General features: G+C 51.5%; 1 protein-coding gene across 4 annotated transcripts in view; it reads left to right on the top strand.

Annotated features, from left to right (window-relative positions):
• The window catches only part of BCL11B (BCL11 transcription factor B), a 90,802-nt gene extending 75,442 nt beyond the window's left edge, over positions 1 to 15,360 (top strand). For all 4 annotated transcript variants that reach the window (XM_061182887.1, XM_061182885.1, XM_061182886.1 and 1 more), the window contains one exon: positions 13,295 to 15,360. In XM_061182887.1, coding sequence (XP_061038870.1) covers positions 13,295 to 15,360 — 2,066 coding nt within the window. The remainder of the gene's footprint in view (positions 1 to 13,294) is intronic.
• The last annotated feature ends 4,809 nt before the right edge of the window (positions 15,361 to 20,169 follow it).

The raw sequence follows: 20,169 nt of genomic DNA, 5'->3' as shown, positions 1-20,169 counted from the left end.
CAGCCAGCCTCCACTTGCCCCTGCACATTTCCTCCCGCCCTTGGCGTTGCTGCCGCCTTCCTCTGCCCTTGTGGGGTCGGGGCGTGGGGCAGTGCTGTGACCACCATGTGCAGGAGGCGTGTCTGGTCCAGCCCAGTGCCTTGGTTGGGTCTAGCCACTGGGCCACCCAGCCACATTGCTGGGGTCATTGGTGTTTGGAGAGACGCTGAGTGGTGAGCCCTCACCCGTGTGTGTGTGTGTGTGTGTGTGTACACACCCCTGCGTGTGTGTGTGAACCTGTGTGCAGCCGGTGCGGGGGCTGCTAGGTTTCTCTTTCCCATAACCTCCCGTGGCATTTGGTGCATCTCCGAACCCCCTGATTTTCTGATCATGCTGGGCAGCTCCGTTGTGCAGAGGGGCATCTGGGAACTTCGACACTGTGAGCCGTGCCTGGCGAGGATGACCATCTCCCCACCGCCCGCGGGCTGCAGGAAGCTGGCACCGTGGCAGAGGCAAAGCACCGCAGAAGTGCCGCAGGTTTTTCATATGGAAATGTGAAATAATGGGGTGATTAAATAGAGCTGTATATTAAAGTACATCTGACATTAGAATTACCATAATGTGCTGTAGCCTTAGGCTGAGTACTTTATTTGCCATCTGCGTCGGCCCAAAATCCCCCGGGGAAGCGCTAAAATATTCTGAATAAACTCAGCTCGAGTTCTTATTGAGAGTAAAATACCATTTGTGGCCCGTCGTCGTATTGATTCGTCTTAATTGTGGTGCAGAAAAGAACATTCACTCGCTGGTGACTTTTGTGCTCGGTGACAGGCTGTCTGGAGTTACTGTAACATTGCGGTTGGTTAACCTGGATGGGGCCAGGCGGGCACCTCGGCTCCAGCCGGGATGCCAAGGTGCCAACCTCGGGCGCGCGGCACAGCTGGTGCTTCCTGCCAGGCCCCCTGCTCGCCTCCAGGGAGGGTGCTGGGGAGCAGGGCGCCCACACGGGGGCAGAGGCCCCTCCCTACGCCTGGCCTCGGCTCCCCGCAACCCGGAGGCTATGACCAGCCGGGAAAGATGGCATACTGGAGGAGGTGGTCCTGCAGGGGCGTGACTTCAGTCTCGGCTCTTGGTTGGAGTTGGAGGGAGGTACTAGACATATTTAAGAAAACAAAACTAAAAAAAGAAAAGACAAAAGAAAAGAATCCACCCCCCCAGGCAGAGTCAAGCTTGGGTGGTTACTGGTTAGTGGCGGTGGAGTCTGGTACCAGTCCTTGCAGCCCTTTTGCGGGGGGGGGGGGGGGGGGGGGGGGGGGGGAGGGCGGGGGGGACATGTGGTGTGGAAGTGCTTATGCGTTAAAGAGACATGACTCAGCGGTGGGAAGCACTTGGTGAGACAGATAGTGCTCCCCCGTTCATAAGGTCCAGTTTTTATCCTATCATCGCCTATCATTATACACAACTTATTCAAATATTCTCCACAAACCTTGGGCTAGCATGTTTTTATCACAAATTCCGAACAAGGGAATAACCTTTCACTTCAGAGACAAATGAGACAGATTTACAGGTGCGCATCTGCTGTTTCCTTGTGTTTTATCAATCCCAGAGGACCCGCACACTTTTGCTCTAATGCACGCCGCTCAGAACAATCTACGTAATATATTACTGCTTGTTTGTGGTGTGTGGCTATGGGTCCCCTCTGCGTTAGCTAACCCGTGTAACTCGGCATCGAGGCTCTCCATAACGTCAGTTACCTCCTCCGAGCTAAACGTACGCTCCATTAAAACGAGGTTTACTGCCCCTGCAGTACTTCCTGGGGTGGAATGTGGAGACTTCTGTGGATTTAAGGAAAGGAAGGATGGAGGTCTGCCTCGTGAAGGAAGTCGTGAATTACAGAGAAGGGAGACTTCCTGTGTCAGCCAGAATGTGTGTGTGAGATGTGCTTGGCATGTGTACACGTGTGCACACGTGTGTACACACCGGCGCTGAAGCACCCAAGCAGCTCACTGCGTGATGGGTTTTGCCTGTTTATTTCTTAATTCACTCTTTATTTTTCCATTAAGTGATAAGGATGGTTTGCTCTATGCCTCCTCTTCACGTTCTCTGCTAAATTCCCGTCCCCAGAATTCTAGAATCCTTTCAGAAAACCCTGTACTGCGGGGGAGAGGGTTGGGGGAGTACATTCATCTCTCAGTCCACCGACACCCACTGGAAAAGTGTGGGTCCTTTTCAGAGAAGTCTACAGAAAGCAGATTTCAAGGGAGTCTGACGATGCATTCATCTATCTCGGGGAAGACATGATCTCCATCGCATGTGGGAGCCTGGTGTAAAGGGGGGGAACTGTATAAAGATGATCTTGAGGAGCGCACTGTAGTTTTTCAAGAATGCTGTAAATGAGTTGCCACGTATAAAATCACTCTGTGTGTCTTGCCTCCGGCTCTTCCATCTGACTAGCACACACCACGGTTCTCACCCTGCCCCGAAATGCCCCCTCCACAGTTAGCGGTGTTGCTTTGTTTCAGGGCTGGGTGGCTGTTTCCTGAGCCTGAACTGCACACCTGGTGTGACCACAGAATCGAGCAGTTGAAGTCAAGACTGTTTGGGGGAAATCTGGGGTGTATGGGGCCTGCAGCCGTAGTTCAGTTTTCATACTTCCCTGTTCCCCCAAGAGTCTGGACCACCCCATTCCTGAAGGTGGGCTTCTCAGCCGTGGGTGTTCAGATAAGAGGCTTGCTGGAATAATAGAACTTCTGCTGGAGAGGGTGATTTAGAAGCCACCTCGCTTCCTAGGCTAGTGATCCTCATAGATTGGACTTGAAGTTCCCTCTTTGTGTTTTCCACCCCCCAGTTTCATTTCTTTATACACTAGGGTTTCTTAGTTTGGGAAGGGCAGGTCTGGTCTGCAACCAAACTCTCCGAGGGGTTTACCTCCATCCTTTCGTTGTACTGAGATTTTGTTGTACTGAACAGTTCGTGATTCAAATAGACCTTGAGTGTGGGCTTGAAAATCTTCATTTAAAAAAAAAAAAAAATCAAAGTTTTCATTGTGATGGAATTTGCAGCAATGGAATTTGGTCTCTCTCCAGCTCAGTTTCTTTGCGTGTTTTCAGAGCCTCCTCAGATGGATCCCGCATCGCCTGTTCAGTTCCACACCCAGGTCCTCCCCTCCGCGAATCTTAAGATCCCACCTCCATGCTTTTGTGCCTGCAGTTTCCTCCACTGGGCACACACTTTCTGTCCTTTCTCTGCACAGTGGACTCATTTTTCCTTCTGAGCTGAGTTCCAGGGTCTCCTCCTGCGAGAAGTCTCCCCTGATCCTCCCAGGCTGTCAGTCTCTCCTCCTCTGGGCCCTGCACCGTATGGCACACCCTTTCTTAGTGAACTAGTGGCCTGAGCCCTTACTGCGTGTTTGTGGAGTCAAGAGCCTCTTGCCCTGGACCGCAGGCTCCGCATGGGCATCCCTCCTGAGCTCAGTGCGGGCCTGGCAGACGACACACACTGCCTGCATGTGTAGAGTAAAGGTAGGAAGGGAGGAAGGAGCAAAGGAACAGACGTGTGGAGAAGAGCCTCTCAGCTTTTGCTCCAGTGGTACGGTTTCTGGGTGCAGATGTAGTGTTGTGCAGACCTTGGGTGTTGTCCTGAGGGGCTTCCTGGCTTTTTAGGAGGAGAATGAGAACACCGAGAGCGGGGCATCTTCTTCACGTTTACGATTTAGCCCTGGGTTTGGAGGGTGAGTGTGGGTGAGTGAGGACAGACCTGCGCGGGGAACCCTGCAGAAGGAGCAGGGGATGCCTCGGATGGAAACACTGTTGCACAATTCTCCGCAGGTCCTTGCCTTTCTCATCGCCTCTCCTATCTCCCCTCCCCTGCCTGCTTCTGCAGCCAACAGAGCTGCTTTCTCTTTGGTGCCCCCCGAGGGTGTTCACGCAGGGCTCTCCACCCCGAGTGCCTTCCCTGCTGGATCTGGGCCGGTGCCACTTTCCCTGTGTCTGGCTTGAACTCACCTCCACGCGGTGTTTCCTGCCTGCCTTTTCCCTGGATGCTCTGAGGTCACTCGGCAGATCCTGCTCTGCCTCAGAATCCTTTGTGTCCACAGCTTAACCCACCCCTGCTCCCCCTGACCCCCACCTGTGGCTGATCCCTCCAAGTAAGTAGGTCCTATTGTGGGTCCTAGCGCCTAGCACATGGTGACCGGATGGATGAGTGAATGAATGAATGAATGAATGAATGGGAAAGGGACGTCCCTAGACCATTTGGGACAAGATCAGATTTCCTTGGGTTTAGTAACTTCCCAGGATGCTGCTTTTACTCTGCTGGGGTTCTTGTGCCCCTGGCTGTCTAGGGGGATGCTGGGGCCTCGGTTTGAGGCTGTGGTGAAGCCTGAAGGCCCAGTCCTCCAGCCCGAGGTAACTCCGGGCATTGGAAGCACAAAGCTGACCTCTGCCGCATGGACGCTCTCAGGGTGAGTGGACCACAGCGGGGTGAGGTTTCTTACTTGTGGGGCCTCTAGATTCTCAGCCAAGCTCCACGTGGCATTTCCTGCACAGAGCCTCCAGCTTGCGTCACCGGCCAGCTCGCTGGTGTGCACGGGGGCAGGTGGAACGGTGTGCTGTGGCTGGTTCAGGGCCCGTTACAGCGGAGTTTGCAGGCCTGGCGGAGGGGCAGCCAGGTGTGTGTCAGACACGACCCAGGCCCTGGGCTCAGACCCAGCCGTGAATCTGGGCTCTGCGACCCACAGGCTGTCTGACCCAGGGCCCCTCACTTAACTGTGATGAGACTGAGTTTCTCTTTTATATAAGATCTGGATTAGAGCCCACTTTCCAGAGTGGCTGTGAGCGCCCACAAGTCCACCTCTGGCACACACAGTGGTACGTGAGTCAAGCCCATCAGAGTCAAAGGCAGGTGATGACAGCGTGGTGATCAGTGTCGAGCAGCATTCCCCCAAGGCTATGGGGATTCAGAGGGGGCTACGCTTGGGCTGTGTCTAAGAAGATGTTTTGCAGGGAGAGGAGGAAAGGCAGGTATTCCAGGCAGCTGAAACGGCAGGTGCAAGGAGGTGTGAGATGCACAGGGAAGGAGAGGACCAGGAGGGTGGGGGGCCAGCGCATGAGTGGGCAGTGAGTCCGGCCGGATCCTGAAGGCTGAGAGCCTGGTGCTTCCTCCGGGCAGCAGGGGCCGTCAGGGCTGTGATTTGGGAGGATCGCTGGCCCACTCGCCCACTCTGCCAGGGCGGCTTAGAGGTGGATGGGGGCGGTGGCGGAGCGTCTGGGTTCTTTGGAGTCACCTGGATCCCAGCATCCTCTGGTGGCTGGAACACAGCCAGCGGAGAGGCGTGGGCACGCTGGGCAGAGTTCTGCCCAGCGAGCCCGGGAAGCGGGGTCGTGTTGAGTGCTGAGCTGGGCCCTGCTCCAGAGGCGGCCTCGCCTGGAGGGCAGACTGTGCGGCCTGGGAAGGTTCACCCAGACCTGGGCAGACGCCCTTGTTCTGCCTGTGATGACTTTAGCCACGCTGACCATGGGGGAGCAAACAGACAGAACACAGCTAACACGGGCACCGGCAATTCTGAAGCACGTGTGCGTCCGTCACCCTGCTGGTGGCCGGAGTTGCGGCAGTAGGCAAGATCAGCTCAGCCCCGGTCCTCAGGGAGCTTGGAATCCAGACCAGATGATGAATTTTAAATAAATAACCCAAGGCCAGTCACGTGGCCTCTGGCAACTTACTTGCGGTCTCTGAGCCTCCTTTATTGCTCCTGTAAGTGGTCACGGGCAGAGAGTTATCATGAGACTACACGGGGTGAGGCAGGTTCTAAACCCCAAAGTCAGCCAAGCCCTTGCATGCTTTTCTCTCCCAGCACCTTGAACTTGGCCCTGGGAGCATTCAAACTTTTCATGAAATAATTGAGAGGGTTATTAGGTGCTCTCGTCTCCCCCTGGAATTCGAGAGCTGCATCCCTCGATACCAGCAGAATACCTAGTGGATAAAGGGTGCCCAGCTCCTACTTCTTCAATGAATGAATGAAAGGCAAGTGTAGGCATTGCTCTCAGCAGGACACACCCTGCTACCTAGTCCACTCAGCCCTATCTATCTTGGTCCCCCCCACTTAGTGGGCTTATGTGAGCTGGGATCCAGGGATGGCAAAGAGGCAGACGCACACTCTATGTGGTGGTAATGGCTGTCTGGAGCTCTGGGTTAAAGAGGATTCCGAGGCCTGGTGGGGGAGTGTGGGGATGGACTGGCAATGTCTGCCACGGGCATTGGCGGAGGGGCATTGGCTGTGTTAGACTGAGGCTGCCTCAGCACGTCATCGCCAGGGAGACCATTTAGTAGTAGCAGTAGAGCTACTGCTGTCACCACCAGAACCAACACCCAACAAAGGGCATCTATTACTTTTCCATGAGATAATTGGCCTGATTTCACCAAGTTGTTGCAATTCTAGCGGAGAATAACACACCTCCACATTTCACTAGCATGTGGCTGGAACGAAAGGTAAGATCCCGAGGCACACACAACTGCCCTGTCTCCTACCCTAGGGTCCCTTGGCTTGGGAGGGGCCCAGGTCTGCACCCTTTCCTCTTTTGACTAAGCATTTATCTAGAGCACAGCTGGCTGTGTGGCTCTGGGCTGATCACCTTATCTCTTCCAATCTTCAGTTTCCTCATCTGTGAAATGGTGCTGATGACAGTTCTTGACCTTGGGAGTCGTGAGGACAGTTCTCCTTAGCTGCAGGCAGCTCATGTAAGGGTTTAATGATGGTTTCTTGTTACTGCTGTTATTATTGCCTTAGCTCCACCTTCTCTCTTGGAGAGGCTGAGGTTTTGTTTGATAGGATGCTTTCAGAACAAGCAGGGATGCTTATAGATTTCATAGGTGACTGTGCTCAGAAATGATATGAACACGAAACTAACAGAGTTCCCCAAGGAAACCAACTGACATTTTCTTTCTGGGATCATGAAAGGGAAGACAGTCTTTAAACTAATAAGGGGTCTACACATCTAGAGATAATAGTGACAATAATTATTAACATTTTGGCACTGAGGAGATGGCATTGCTAATGGGCATAGATTCTGGAGGAGGATTGGGTGGTCGGCCAATGAATCCAGCCCTCTCCTTGGGCACTGGGTACCCTAAAATCCAGAGAGGGGAAGGGGCCTGCCACAGGGAGACCCTGGATCTAACAGCCTGCCCCAGAATCTGGCTGCCGGTGTCTCATGACACCTCTTCACCAGGTCCTGAGTGGCACGTTGCCCTGTAGGCTCACCTGCTCTCTTAAACATCTCCACTCCAGGGACGAGGCCCGTGGTGGACCCGACTGGACTCCATCAAAGGGTAATCGATGCCCTTCACTGGGAGGACACACACAGTGTGACAGGAGGACCTTTTCATTGTGAAACAGGCCCTGACAAGTGTAAAGAGAACGGTCTCAGGTGGTGCTGGGGGGGCAGCTGGGATGGAGCCGGGGCTTGGGAAGCCTGAGCGGCGACGTGGCCCTCCCCTTGCTGGCTGGGGGACTCTGCTTCTCTGAGCTGCAGCACCATCGCGTGCCAGCAGGGAGGTGGTCCTTGCCTGGCCTCCCTCAGCGGTCGTGTGAGTGACGCTGAAATGCGCTAATGGCTGTGAAAATGCCAAACCAACTGTCAAGTGCTTTGCAAACTGTAGAGGGCCACGTGAAGCCAAGACCCAGTTCTTTCTTCAGTGTCCAAGTGTCAGGACTCTCATTTTTGCCTCCAGCTTTGGGAGGAGAAAGGCCCTGGCTGGTGATCACCCCAGGCCCTGCTTGAGCTGGGAGGTGGTGTCTGCTTGTGGCTTCTGAGTAGCCGTGAACCACTAAATCCCCTGCAGGCAGGAATACCCTTCTACTGGGTATCACTTGGCCTTAGGAGAGCCCTCTTAAATTATTGCTCTCAATTATGGCCTTTTTATTGAATAATAACTCAGTTAAAGGTGTGCTTTTTATTGAACATCCCTGATACCTTTATTGGTATTATTAGAGTAACCAGCATAATAAGGAAGAACAATTATTTAAATGCTCATTAAAAAAAGAAAAAAAAAACTCCTACGCGTGGCGGGGGGGGGGGGGGGGCGGGGCGGTAGCACTTCATTGCAGGAGCCCAGTTGCGTGTTGGTTCCCAAGAGTCACAATAAAAAATGATGTTTCCTCAACGTTTGCAAGTTTCTACTTCCCTGGAACCTCTAATGCATTAGGCAGGCTGCATTAAAATTCCTCCAGGGGAGAGGGTGTGGAGAAAAGGGAACCCTCTTGCACTGTTGGTGGGAATGTAAATTGATACAGCCACTATGGAGAACAGTATGGAGGTTCCTTAAAAAACTAAAAACAGAACTACCATATGACCCAGCAATCCCACTCCTGGGCATATACCCTGAGAAAACCATAATTCAAAAAGAGTCATGTACCACAATGTTCATTGCAGCTCTATTTATAATAGCCAGGACATGGAAGCAACCTAAGTGTCCCTCGATAGATGAATGGATAAAGAAGATGTGGCACATATATACAATGGAATATTACTCAGCCATAAAAAGAAACGAAATTGAGTTATTTGCAGTGAGGTGGATGGACCTAGAGACTGTCATACAGAGTGAAGTAAGTCAGAAAGAGAAAAACAAATACCGTATGCTAACACATATATATGGAATCTAAAAAAAAAAAAAAAGGTCCTGAAGAACCTAGGGGCAGGAGAGGAATAAAGATGCAGATGTAGAGAATGGACTTGAGGACACGGGGAGGGGGAAGGGTAAGCTGGGACGAAGTGAGAGAGTGGCATGGACATATATACACTACCAAATGTAAAACAGATAGCTAGTGGGAAGCAGCCGCATAGCACAGGGAGATCAGCTTGGTGCTTTGTGACCACCTAGAGGGGTGGGATAGAGAGGTTGGGAGGGAGACACAAGAGGGAGGAGATATGGGGATATATGTATATGTATAGCTGATTCACTTTGTTATACAGCAGAAACTAACACACCATTGTAAAGCAATTATACTCCAATAAAGATGTTAAAAAAAAAAAGAAAAGAAAATTCCTCTGGGGTTTTATTACTGCCAGAGTTACACTGAAAGGCATCCCTGAAACATCCACTGCCAGGTACAAGATGGATAATAAAAAACAAAACATGCAAAGCCCAACCATAACATGTGCGTAGTGATATGTGAATTTTATCGGGTGTGTCCACATGCGCCATCTCATTTGCTCCCCCAGCCCTCTTTGGAAGCAGATATGTTATTCCCACTCTACTGATGAGGAAACAGAGGCTCAGAGAGGTTAAGTGACTTGATCAACATCACTCTGCTGGGAATGTCAAGGCAGAGGTATGAACTCACGCTGCTGTCCAGGGTTCTCTTTAACAGAGATCACAGGGAGGGTTTCGAATTTGAGAAAAACACAGGGCCTCCCTTGAAAGCCAGGAGAGCAAAAGAAGACCCAGTGTGGGTTTCTGCCAATGGATACCAAAAATGTCTGGGGAAGGAAAAAGGAAGGAAGCAAGCAAACAAGACACGGGCCCTGGGTTCTGAGTCGCCAAGCCCGATGTAGTGATCCAAATGCAGCTGACGTTTCTAGGTCTGTAGGCCAGGTTTGGTGTCGCTGGGTAAGTCGCTTCAAAATAACCTAGGCGTCGACCTCTCAGTTGGAACGTCGGCAGCCACAGTGGCAGCGTGTCGGGACATGGGTCCTGTCTGGGCCACCAGCAAAGTCGGCACGTGGTAGAGCTTCCAGCTCACCTCTGGGCAGGTGGCCCTGAGCTCCAGGAGTGGGGGACAGCCCTGAGTGCGAAGCAGCCCTCTCACTGAGGGTCTTCCGCTGCATTTAAAAATGAGCCATGGGTGACTGTGTCTGTTGGGGCTTTAAAATATTTAGTGAGTTTTTGAATAGAAAAATGTTCCGAGCGGCTCTTCAGAGGCTTCCTGACATTGTTCAGTTCTCAAAAGTGAGCAGCCCCAGTGCTCAAGGCTACTTCTAGGTAAGAGATAACCATGAAGTGGTAATATGGAAATGAACATTTTATTTGAAAAAGAAAGTTACGAAGGAGAGCGGAAAGTGCGTTGTCTAGGGAGGGCCTTTGAGGGCTGGGAGATTTTAAAAACATCGGCAGCTGTCAGATCCTGGGAAGACCGGCACCTGCAGTGAATCTTGCCATGGCGTGGAGAGAAGTGTGGGAGCCAGATGGGTTCAGGGGTGCGGGAAAAGAGCTTACCTTGGCTTGACGAGGGACCCTGAAATCCTATGCAAGGGACACACACAGAGCTTTTCTCCCCCCGATGGTGAATTCCGGACAGTTAACTTCCTCCCAGTTGCTCCCAGTTAGAGTTTTAGCAGTGTCTTTTGCTCTTTGTTTTTTTTTTTTTTAAACAAAAAGTGGAAACATCTGAACTCTTTAGGACATGCAGGTACATGCTTCTCAGCAGCTGCCATTTGAGTTAAAAAACATATATATTTTAATAGGCCCTTTCATTCCTGGCCTGCCTGAGAGTTTTGCATTGTCTTCTGATACCCACATTCCTCACGGGCAGTAGAACTTTCTAGAAAATGTGTAGCCATCAGAAGAAGAAACAGGAAGTGCTCTGGAGAGACCCAAGGAAATGAAGATGATGCAAAAAGAGACTGGGGGAAGGGAGGCGGCCCGTCTTAAAAACACGAGAACCAGAGCAGCTGTGTGCAGTAACTTGGTTAATGAGAGCGGCTGGAGCCGAGGTGAAGGGTACAGCGTGCTCCTTAATTGCAAGATCTATGACCTTGTGGGAGGTGGTGCTTCATTTGTGTTATTAGCTCCTGTGTCAGAAAGGGACTTTTCCTTTATCTTCTTATTTATTACTTATTTATTCTGCCTTGCTCCAGAAAAGGATTTGAGGGGGACTCTAAATATTATGGCTTCTGGCCAGCTTTCCCATGAGGCTGTCTGAGGGGAAGAGTTCTGTTCCCCACACGCGTTAACTAATAAGCCAGGACAGGAGATGGTGCCTCCAAGAAGCTGGCGCTCTCTGCCATAGCGGGGTGGCACGCAGGACGGAAAGGCTGGGGTGTCCGTGTGGCCTTACCGCTCCCGCAGCGAGGACCACGGCCGCCCAGGGCCTTGGGAAGGAAAGGCCCCGTTTCCAGGTGGGGAAATTCTCCCCAGGGGCTCCAGCATGGGGAACTGAGTTACACAGACATACTGGGAGGAGGAAGTTACCCGGACACCCTGGAGAAAGAAAATTGCCTCAGAAGTTCTCCTGGAGCTGTGTTTAAAAGTGAGATGAAGCTGACCTTCGGAATTCTTTTTTCCTTTTTGTCCTCCCTGCCCCCCACACCCCTCCTGGTCTCCTCACTACCAAACACACACACACATGTCCTATTGCACACGAGCGTGCAGTGATGCCCAGAGACCACCAGACCTGGAAGGCAGGTCTTGGTTTCCAGTGGTGGGTGATCTGGCCCAGTTGCTTCTGTGTCTGGGAGAATCTCCACCCTGCCCCCCTGCCCCCTGGACAGCCCGCACACATTGCATGGCTCAGGGAGGTCCAGGCCCCTTGGACCTTGGACCTTGGGAGAGGTCAAGTTTAACCTGTATGGAACTCGGGACGTTTGGTCCCAGAGCCACTTGGATTTTACTGCTAAGGGTGAAGCCCCCAAGAAACATAATTCGTGGCTGGAAAACCAAAAAAATACGTCTCTGTACGGGATTTCAGAAGTCCTTAATCTTCCAGGGAGTGGCTGAGATGGGGATTGTCTGCTCCAGCCCGCCCCACTGTACGCCCCCCTCCCCTTACTGATACGGGGTATGAAAATTAACATGCACGTTTGGCTCCACCAGGGAGTCTGCAGCTACCGTGCTTTATCAGCGTTAAAATCTTCCAGGTACAAGAAAGTTTGAAAAAACAAAAAGGGGTATTTCAAGATCTCAGCCGTGATGTCGTGTTCCCTTTTCCTTCCCCGGCCAGTGAACAAATCTGATGGTGGAAGGCAGGACCTGCCCACACCTGTCCTGTTCACGTGAAGCATTAGGAGAAGAGGTTCAGGCTGGAGAAGCAGCCAGTTTCACCCGCAGGTTGAGGACGTTGGCCACGAAAGAGGTTCTGGTTGGACGGTGCGGGCTCCATTTTGTGATGACCCTAATGATGGACGAAGACAGGGACGCTTTGGCTCCATGCCACCAGCGTCCCCTAAGACTGGCTCCCGATGTCACCAGAGCCAGTTTGTAACAAATCCACACTTGCCACCATTAATCCTGACCGTCCTGTCAGATGTGACATTCTTTCACTCAGTGTTTCTGGCAAAGGACCTCACCCCTCCCCCTCCCCAGGGGTGTCTGGAGGCCAGATTCTACCCTGTGGTTAGGGGGGTGTGTGTGTGTGTGTGAGGCCAGGAGGGCAATGGTGGGGGGCAGCTGTCACCCAGTAGTGATGTTCATGACATGCCGAATGCCTTCTGTTCCTACGTGTCCGTGTTTAAATTTGACAGTGCTTTCTGCACGGACCCTGGTGTATGAAACCCTGGGATTTCCTGTAGTTAAAATCCCAAATGATGCAGAGGTATCCGCCGTTTCTCTTAAAATGTTTGCAAGGCGATTTGGTTTGATTTGTGCTTCTTAGAACTTCCTTGGATCAAAGATTGCCTAGTCAGTGACTGGGGGGGGGGCGGGGGGAGGGGGCAGTTTTGCCCCCCAGGGAGGTTTGGCAATGCCTGGAGAGATTTTTGATCCTTATGATTGGGAGGGGAGGGAGCGCTACTGGCTTCTAGTGGGTAGAGGCCAGGGCTGCTGCTGAACATCCTACAAAGCACAGGGCGGCCCCCGGCCCCCAGGCAGAGAATCATCAGGGTCTACATGTCAGTAGTGCCTTGCTTGACAGTGCCTGGTCTAGACCGTGGCCAGTGTGAAAGTAGCCCTGAACGGCTGAAATCTGCCCTGCTATCTTTTAAGCAGTCCAGCCTTTCCATACTTCCTATTACTGGAATCAGGCATTCTCACAAACACATCTCCTTTGGCTTCTGAGGTGATGGGCTTAAGGACACCGTATTTTAGGGGCACAGAGGGATGTCTACCGAATTGGAGTAACTTGCTGAGGTCGCATGCCTGGTCCGGGCTTTGCCGGGGCCGCCAGCCCACAGAGCAGGCTTCTTCAGCCCCTCTGCCGGGGATCTGCCAGGGGGTCGCAGGCCTGGGCCTGCTCAGAAGCCGTCCCGCTGCTGCCGCCCTCAAGAGCCGCGGATCCCGGGACGCACTCGGCCCTGGCTCGCCTCCAGGTCAGTGGCCCCGTGGTGCGCGAGCCCCCGTCCTCCGCTTCTCACGCTCTCTCTGCCTTTCCGTCCGTGTGTCTCCCCAGGTAAAGATGAGCCTTCCAGCTACATTTGCACAACATGCAAGCAGCCCTTCAACAGCGCGTGGTTCCTGCTGCAGCACGCACAGAACACGCACGGCTTCCGCATCTACCTGGAGCCCGGGCCGGCCAGCAGCTCGCTCACGCCGCGGCTCACCATCCCGCCGCCGCTCGGGCCCGAGGCCGTGGCCCAGTCCCCGCTCATGAATTTCCTGGGCGACAGCAACCCCTTCAACCTGCTGCGCATGACGGGCCCCATCCTGCGGGACCACCCGGGCTTCGGCGAGGGCCGCCTGCCCGGCACGCCGCCGCTCTTCAGCCCGCCGCCGCGCCACCACCTGGACCCGCACCGCCTCAGCGCCGAGGAGATGGGGCTCGTCGCCCAGCACCCCAGTGCCTTCGACCGAGTCATGCGCCTGAACCCCATGGCCATCGACTCGCCCGCCATGGACTTCTCGCGGCGGCTCCGCGAGCTGGCGGGCAACAGCTCCACGCCGCCGCCCGTGTCCCCGGGCCGCGGCAACCCTATGCACCGGCTCCTGAACCCCTTCCAGCCCAGCCCCAAGTCCCCGTTCCTGAGCACCCCGCCGCTGCCGCCCATGCCCCCCGGCGGCACGCCGCCGCCCCAGCCGCCGGCCAAGAGCAAGTCGTGCGAGTTCTGCGGCAAGACCTTCAAGTTCCAGAGCAATCTCATCGTGCACCGGCGCAGCCACACGGGCGAGAAGCCCTACAAGTGCCAGCTGTGCGACCACGCGTGCTCGCAGGCGAGCAAGCTCAAGCGCCACATGAAGACGCACATGCACAAGGCCGGCTCGCTGGCCGGCCGCTCCGACGACGGGCTCTCGGCCGCCAGCTCCCCGGAGCCCGGCACCAGCGAGCTGGCCGGCGAGGGCCTCAAGGCGGCCGACGGCGACTTCCGCCACCACGAGAGCGACCCGTCGCTGGGCCACGAGCCTGAGGAGGAGGACGAGGAGGAGGAGGAGGAGGAGGAGGAGCTGCTGCTGGAGAACGAGAGCCGGCCCGAGTCGAGCTTCAGCATGGACTCAGAGCTGAGCCGCAACCGGGAGAACGGCGGCGGCGGCGGCGGCGGCGGGGTGGCCGGGGTGCCGGGCGCGGGCGGCGGCGTGGGCGGCGCGGCCAAGGCGCTGGCCGACGAGAAGGCGCTGGTGCTGGGCAAGGTCATGGAGAACGTGGGCCTGGGCGCGCTGCCGCCCTACGGCGAGCTGCTGGCCGACAAGCAGAAGCGCGGCGCCTTCCTGAAGCGCTCGGCGGGCGGCGGGGACCCGGGCGACGACGACGACGCGGGCGGCTGCGGCGACGCGGGCCCGGGCGGCGCGGTCAACGGGCGCGGCGGCGGCTTTGCGCCAGGCGCCGAGCCCTTCCCGGGCCTCTTCCCGCGCAAGCCGGCGCCGCTGCCCAGCCCCGGGCTCAACAGCGCGGCCAAGCGCATCAAGGTGGAGAAGGACCTGGAGCTGCCGCCCGCCGCGCTCATCCCGTCCGAGAACGTGTACTCGCAGTGGCTCGTGGGCTACGCGGCGTCGCGGCACTTCATGAAGGACCCCTTCCTGGGCTTCACGGACGCGCGCCAGTCGCCCTTCGCCACGTCGTCCGAGCACTCGTCCGAGAACGGCAGCCTGCGCTTCTCCACGCCGCCCGGGGACCTGCTGGACGGCGGGCTGTCGGGCCGCAGCGGCACGGCCAGCGGGGGCAGCACGCCGCACCTGGGCGGCCCGGGCCCCGGGAGGCCGAGCTCCAAGGAGGGCCGGCGCAGCGACACGTGCGAGTACTGCGGCAAAGTGTTCAAGAACTGCAGCAACCTGACGGTGCACCGGCGGAGCCACACCGGCGAGCGGCCTTACAAGTGCGAGCTGTGCAACTACGCGTGCGCGCAGAGCAGCAAGCTCACGCGCCACATGAAGACGCACGGGCAGATCGGCAAGGAGGTGTACCGCTGCGACATCTGCCAGATGCCCTTCAGCGTCTACAGCACCCTGGAGAAACACATGAAAAAGTGGCACGGCGAGCACTTGCTGACTAACGACGTCAAAATCGAGCAGGCCGAGAGGAGCTAAGCGCGCGCGGGGGCCCCCCCCTCCCCCGCGCACCTGTACAGTAGCCCCGTCGCCAAGCGAGAGAATGCTGACCTGACACTTGCCTCCGTGTCGCCGCCGCCGCTCGGCACCCCCTGCGAGCCCCCGGGGCCCCAGGGGAGGCGGCCCTCCAACCTAACCTGTGTCTGCGAAGTCCTATGGAAACCCGAGGGTTGATTAAGGCAGTAAAAATTGTGGAGCCTTTTAACTGTGCAATAATTTCTGTATTTATTGGGTTTTGTAATTTTTTTGGCATGTGCAGGTACTTTTTATTATTATTCTTTCTGTTGAAATTCCTTTAAGAGATTTTGTTGGGTATCCATCCCTTCTTCAGTTTTTTGGGTTTTTTTTGTTTTTTTTGTTTGTTTTTTAAAAACTCAGTAGTAGCCTGAGCGATGACTCCCGAGCTATGTAGAGGGGAAGCATATATTTTAAATTATAATTTGGGGGGGGGGAGGGCGCTGCTTTTTTGAAATCTAAGCTAAGCATGTGTAATTTCTTGTGAAGAAGCCAACACTTAAATGACTTTTAAAGTTGTTTACTTTTTTATTCCTTTTTTTTTTTGTCCTGAAATAAAAAGTGGCATGCGTTTTTGCTTTTGTTTTTGTTTTGGGGGAGGGGGTGGATGAACAGCGGATAACAATCTTTAAAGTTGTAGCACTTTGTTTCAGAATCGGAAAGGAGATGTAGCACTGATGATGTCCCGAGTAACAGAGGCCTTTTCTGTGTTGATTTCAACTTTGCAATCCATAAGGAAACCTTTGAGTGGTGGGGGGGAGAGGCCCTCAGAAAACTCAGCACTGCCAGAGAAACAGGAGTTTTTGAGGGCTGCCCCTGGGAAATGGCCCAAGAGCATTCTAAAATTGTGCGTTCCCAGCAGATCCCGTACTTTTCTTGGAATGTCGGTGGGCCCTGGGATGCCATCTCTGCTATTTGCCATAGATTCGACTAAATAAAACGGGCTGAGGGTACTTTTGGGGGTAGATGGTGGTGGCCTGCAGTGACACAGAAAGGAGAGAAACCAGCGGTATTCTTTCAGGTTTCTTCTGGCTTGACAGCTTCTCTCTCTCTCTATCACCCCCACCACAGAAATCCGAAGTCATACATTGCTGCCAGTGACAACTGATCGTTTCCCAAGCAGACAAGTGTACTGATGGTGAATTGAGGGAAGTTACTATTCTCTCATGTAATGCACACTGATGACATTGTACGGACGGGGGTTGGGGGAGGAGTGGGGGGAGCGGGGGGAGGATCTTGCCAATTACAGTTCCCTTTTACTGGAAAACGGGAAGAGTTCCATCCGAAGGTGCCCAGCGCTACTTCCCAGGTGTTTGTTTTTTGTTTTTTTTTCTATCCCATTAGGTTGGAAGGTACTAAACATTGGACTGTTAAGATTAGACATTTGAATTCTGTTGACCCGCACTTTAAAGCTTTTGTTTGCATTTAAATTAAATGGCTTCTAAACAAGAAATTGCAGCATCTTCTTCTTTTTGGCCCAGAGGTGGGTTAAACTGTAAGGGATGGCTGAGATTGAGTGTCAGTATTGCTAAGCGTGGCATTCACAATACTGGCACTATAAAGAACAAAATAAAATAATTTATTGGACAGTTTTTCTACTGCCATTCAATTTGATGTGAGTGCCTTGAAAACTGATCTTCCTATTTGAGTCTCTTGAGACAAATGCAAAACTTTTTTTTTTTTTTTTGAAATGAAAAGACTTTTTTTAAAAAAAAGTAAAACGAGAAAAGTACATTTCTTTAGAAACAAACAAAGCCACATTTACTTTAAATAAATTTTCAAAAATCCTGGTTGAAGACATGAAAATGCCATAAGACCCAATCAAATGAAGAAATAAACCCAGCACAACCTTGGATATCCATTAGCTGAATTATCCTCAGCCCCTTTTGTCTGTGGGACAGCGCTGCTTAGATGTGGAGTGGAGGTGATTTACTGCTGAATTAAAACTCAAGTGACACAAGGTACAAGTTGATATCGTTGAATGAAAAACAGAACAAAAACAATTCAGGAACAACGGCTAATTTTTTTCTAAAGTTAAATTTAGTGCACTCTGTCTTAAAAATACGTTTACAGTATTGGATACATACAAGGGTAAAAAAAAAAATTGTGTGTATGTGTGTTGGAGCGATCATTTTTTTCAGAGTTTGCTTAATAGGTTATAAAAAGATGCCACAGTGGCTGCGTGTATATTGTTTTCTTTTGGTGACGGGGTTTTAGTATATATTATATATATGAAAATTTCTTGATTACTGTAAAAGTGGACCAGTATTTGTAATAATCGAGAATGCCTGGGCATTTGACAAAACAAGAAAAAAAAAAAAAAACCCTTTTCTTTTCCTTGAAAATGTTGCAGTAAAATTTAAATGGTGGGGTCTATAATAATTTGTTCTTGTCACAGTAACTGTAAAGTCGGAGTTTTAGTAAATTTTTTTCTGCCTTGGGTGTTGAATTTTTATTTCAAAAAAAAAAATGTATAGAAACTTGTATTTGGGGATTAAAAGGGGATTGCTACACCATGTAGAAAAAGTATGTAGAAAAAGAAGTGCTTAATATTGTTATTGCTTTGCAGAAAAAAAAAAATCCACATTTCTGATCTGTACTTATTTTTCTCCTCCCACCTCTCTCTGGAATGGATATATTGGTTGGTTCATATGATGTAGGCACTTGCTGTATTTTTACTGGAGCTTGTAATTTTTTAACTGTAAGCTTGTCCTTTTAAAAGGATTTAATGTACCTTTTTGTTAGTGAATTTGGAAATAAAAAGAAAAAAAAAAAAACAAAAACAAGCAGGCTGCCATAATATATTTTTTTAATTTGGCAGGATAAAATATTGCAAAAAAAATTTGTATGTTAAGTCCTATTGTACAGGAGAAAAAAGGGTTGTTTGACAACCTTTGAGGAAAAGAAACAAAAAGAAGTAGCTAAATGCTTTGGTTCACAAATCATTTTAGTTGTATATATTTTTGTCGGAATTGGCCTCTACAAAGGACTGTTCGAGTAGGGCTTCACTCTGAATGCCCTGAACCTTGCATCAAGGCTCCCTGGTGTGGCCACAGCAGACCAGATGGGAAATTCTTTATTCGTGTTGAGTGGAAAAATCAGTTTTTGTCAAGGTATAGGTACCATTTCACAGAGCCCTCCCTTTCTTTAAGAGGCATCTATAAAGATGTCAGATGTAGAGGAGAGCCCAGGGCATCTTCCTCCTCTGCCGTCACCCTGCCCTTCAGAGCAGAAAGAAATGCAAGCTGAGCTTTCTTTAGTCCTTGAAAAAGCATTAAACAAGCAAGCAAACAAACAAAAATTGTAATAAAGGGAGCTGGCGTATCAGCTAGGCGCAGGTGACGTGATCTGTGGCTGGGACCAGCGCAAATCGGATTTCAGGAAGGAGTCCCCATCACAACCAGGACCTTTTATCCCTTGGAGAGTGTTGGCCTGTTGTCTTTCTTACCTGCTTTGCTGCTTTTCTCTCCGAAAGCTACATTCCGTCAGTTTCCGAATGCCTAGGGCCTGGGACGAATTCGGTGCCTTTCCATAGCTCTTTCTCTTTCCTTCCTCTGTGTTTCTTCTCCATCCTTAACGCCTCTGTCAGTCCTTTATTTGTTCTTTTCGTTTTTATTTGATTTATTTCTCCCTCTCTGTTCCCCCACTCCTTTTTTTTTTTTTTTTTTTGTAAAGCCAAGTAGCTTTAAGATAATAAAATGGTGGTTTTTTGGATGAGGGAATAATACGTTTTAAAAAAATACCTATATCAGGAAGCCATTTTTTATTTCAGGAACTCTAAGAAACCATTTCAGGTTACGAAAGTATAACCAAGCATCCTGTCGGGCAATTCTTTACCAAATGCAGAAATCTTTCTTCTGGGCGCTTTTCTGTTTAGTATGCCCTTTGCTCCTTGCCATTTACCTTTGCAAAGTAGAAAGAAAGGGAGAGGAAGTGGAAGATAACGCTGAGATGTCCGTTTCCTACCTGCTTGATCCGAAGACCCAGGGGCCGCCCTTTCCTCAGGATGCCCTGGGAAGGTCCTTTAGAGCCTCCAAGGCGATCCTCCTGTAGTTAACAAAAGCTAGCCAGCTCTCACCAGCTTCCGCAAAGTCACCACGATTCCAGGACTAAGCCATCCTAAAGCACAAAGATTTTTGTCTCTGTCGACAGCAGAGAAATGAGCATTTTGCTTCTCTTTCATGTTTAAAAAGCCAACACTGAAGCAGATGACCCAGTGAGAGAGGCCCCGAGCCTGGGGAACCCAGCTGACCCCGCCGGTTTCCACACTGCCACAACTTGGTTCAAAGTTGCCCCAAATTGGAACCTGCCACTTGCCATTTGAGGGTCTTTCACGGGGGGGAGGAGGAAGCTGAATTCCTCTAAGCAAAAATGTGAAAAGTAGGGAAATCAGCCTTTCGTCCCTGTCCTAAGTGACAGTCAAAGATTTTGGGGAACACAGGCAAACCCATGATTTTGGTGCTCTTTGTATCAGCTCTGTGAAGCAAAGTTACATTGAGTTAAGTTGTTTGCATTTGTACTGGCAAGGCGAAATATTTTTATTACCTTTTCTATTACTTATTGTATGAGATTTTGTTGTTTACTTGGAGGTTCTGTCTTTTACTACAAGTTTGGAACTATTTATTATTGCTTGGTATTTGTGCTCTGTTTAAGAAACAGGCACTTTTTTTTTTTTTATTATGGATAAAATGTTGAGATGACAGGAGGTCATTTCAATATGGCTTAGTAAAATATTTATTGTTCCTTTTATTCTCTGTACAAGATTTTGGGCCT

This window comes from Eubalaena glacialis, chromosome 2 (genome assembly GCF_028564815.1).
Source record: "Eubalaena glacialis isolate mEubGla1 chromosome 2, mEubGla1.1.hap2.+ XY, whole genome shotgun sequence".
Taxonomy (NCBI): domain Eukaryota; kingdom Metazoa; phylum Chordata; class Mammalia; order Artiodactyla; family Balaenidae; genus Eubalaena; species Eubalaena glacialis.
This window is presented reverse-complemented; position numbering and strand designations above follow the sequence as displayed.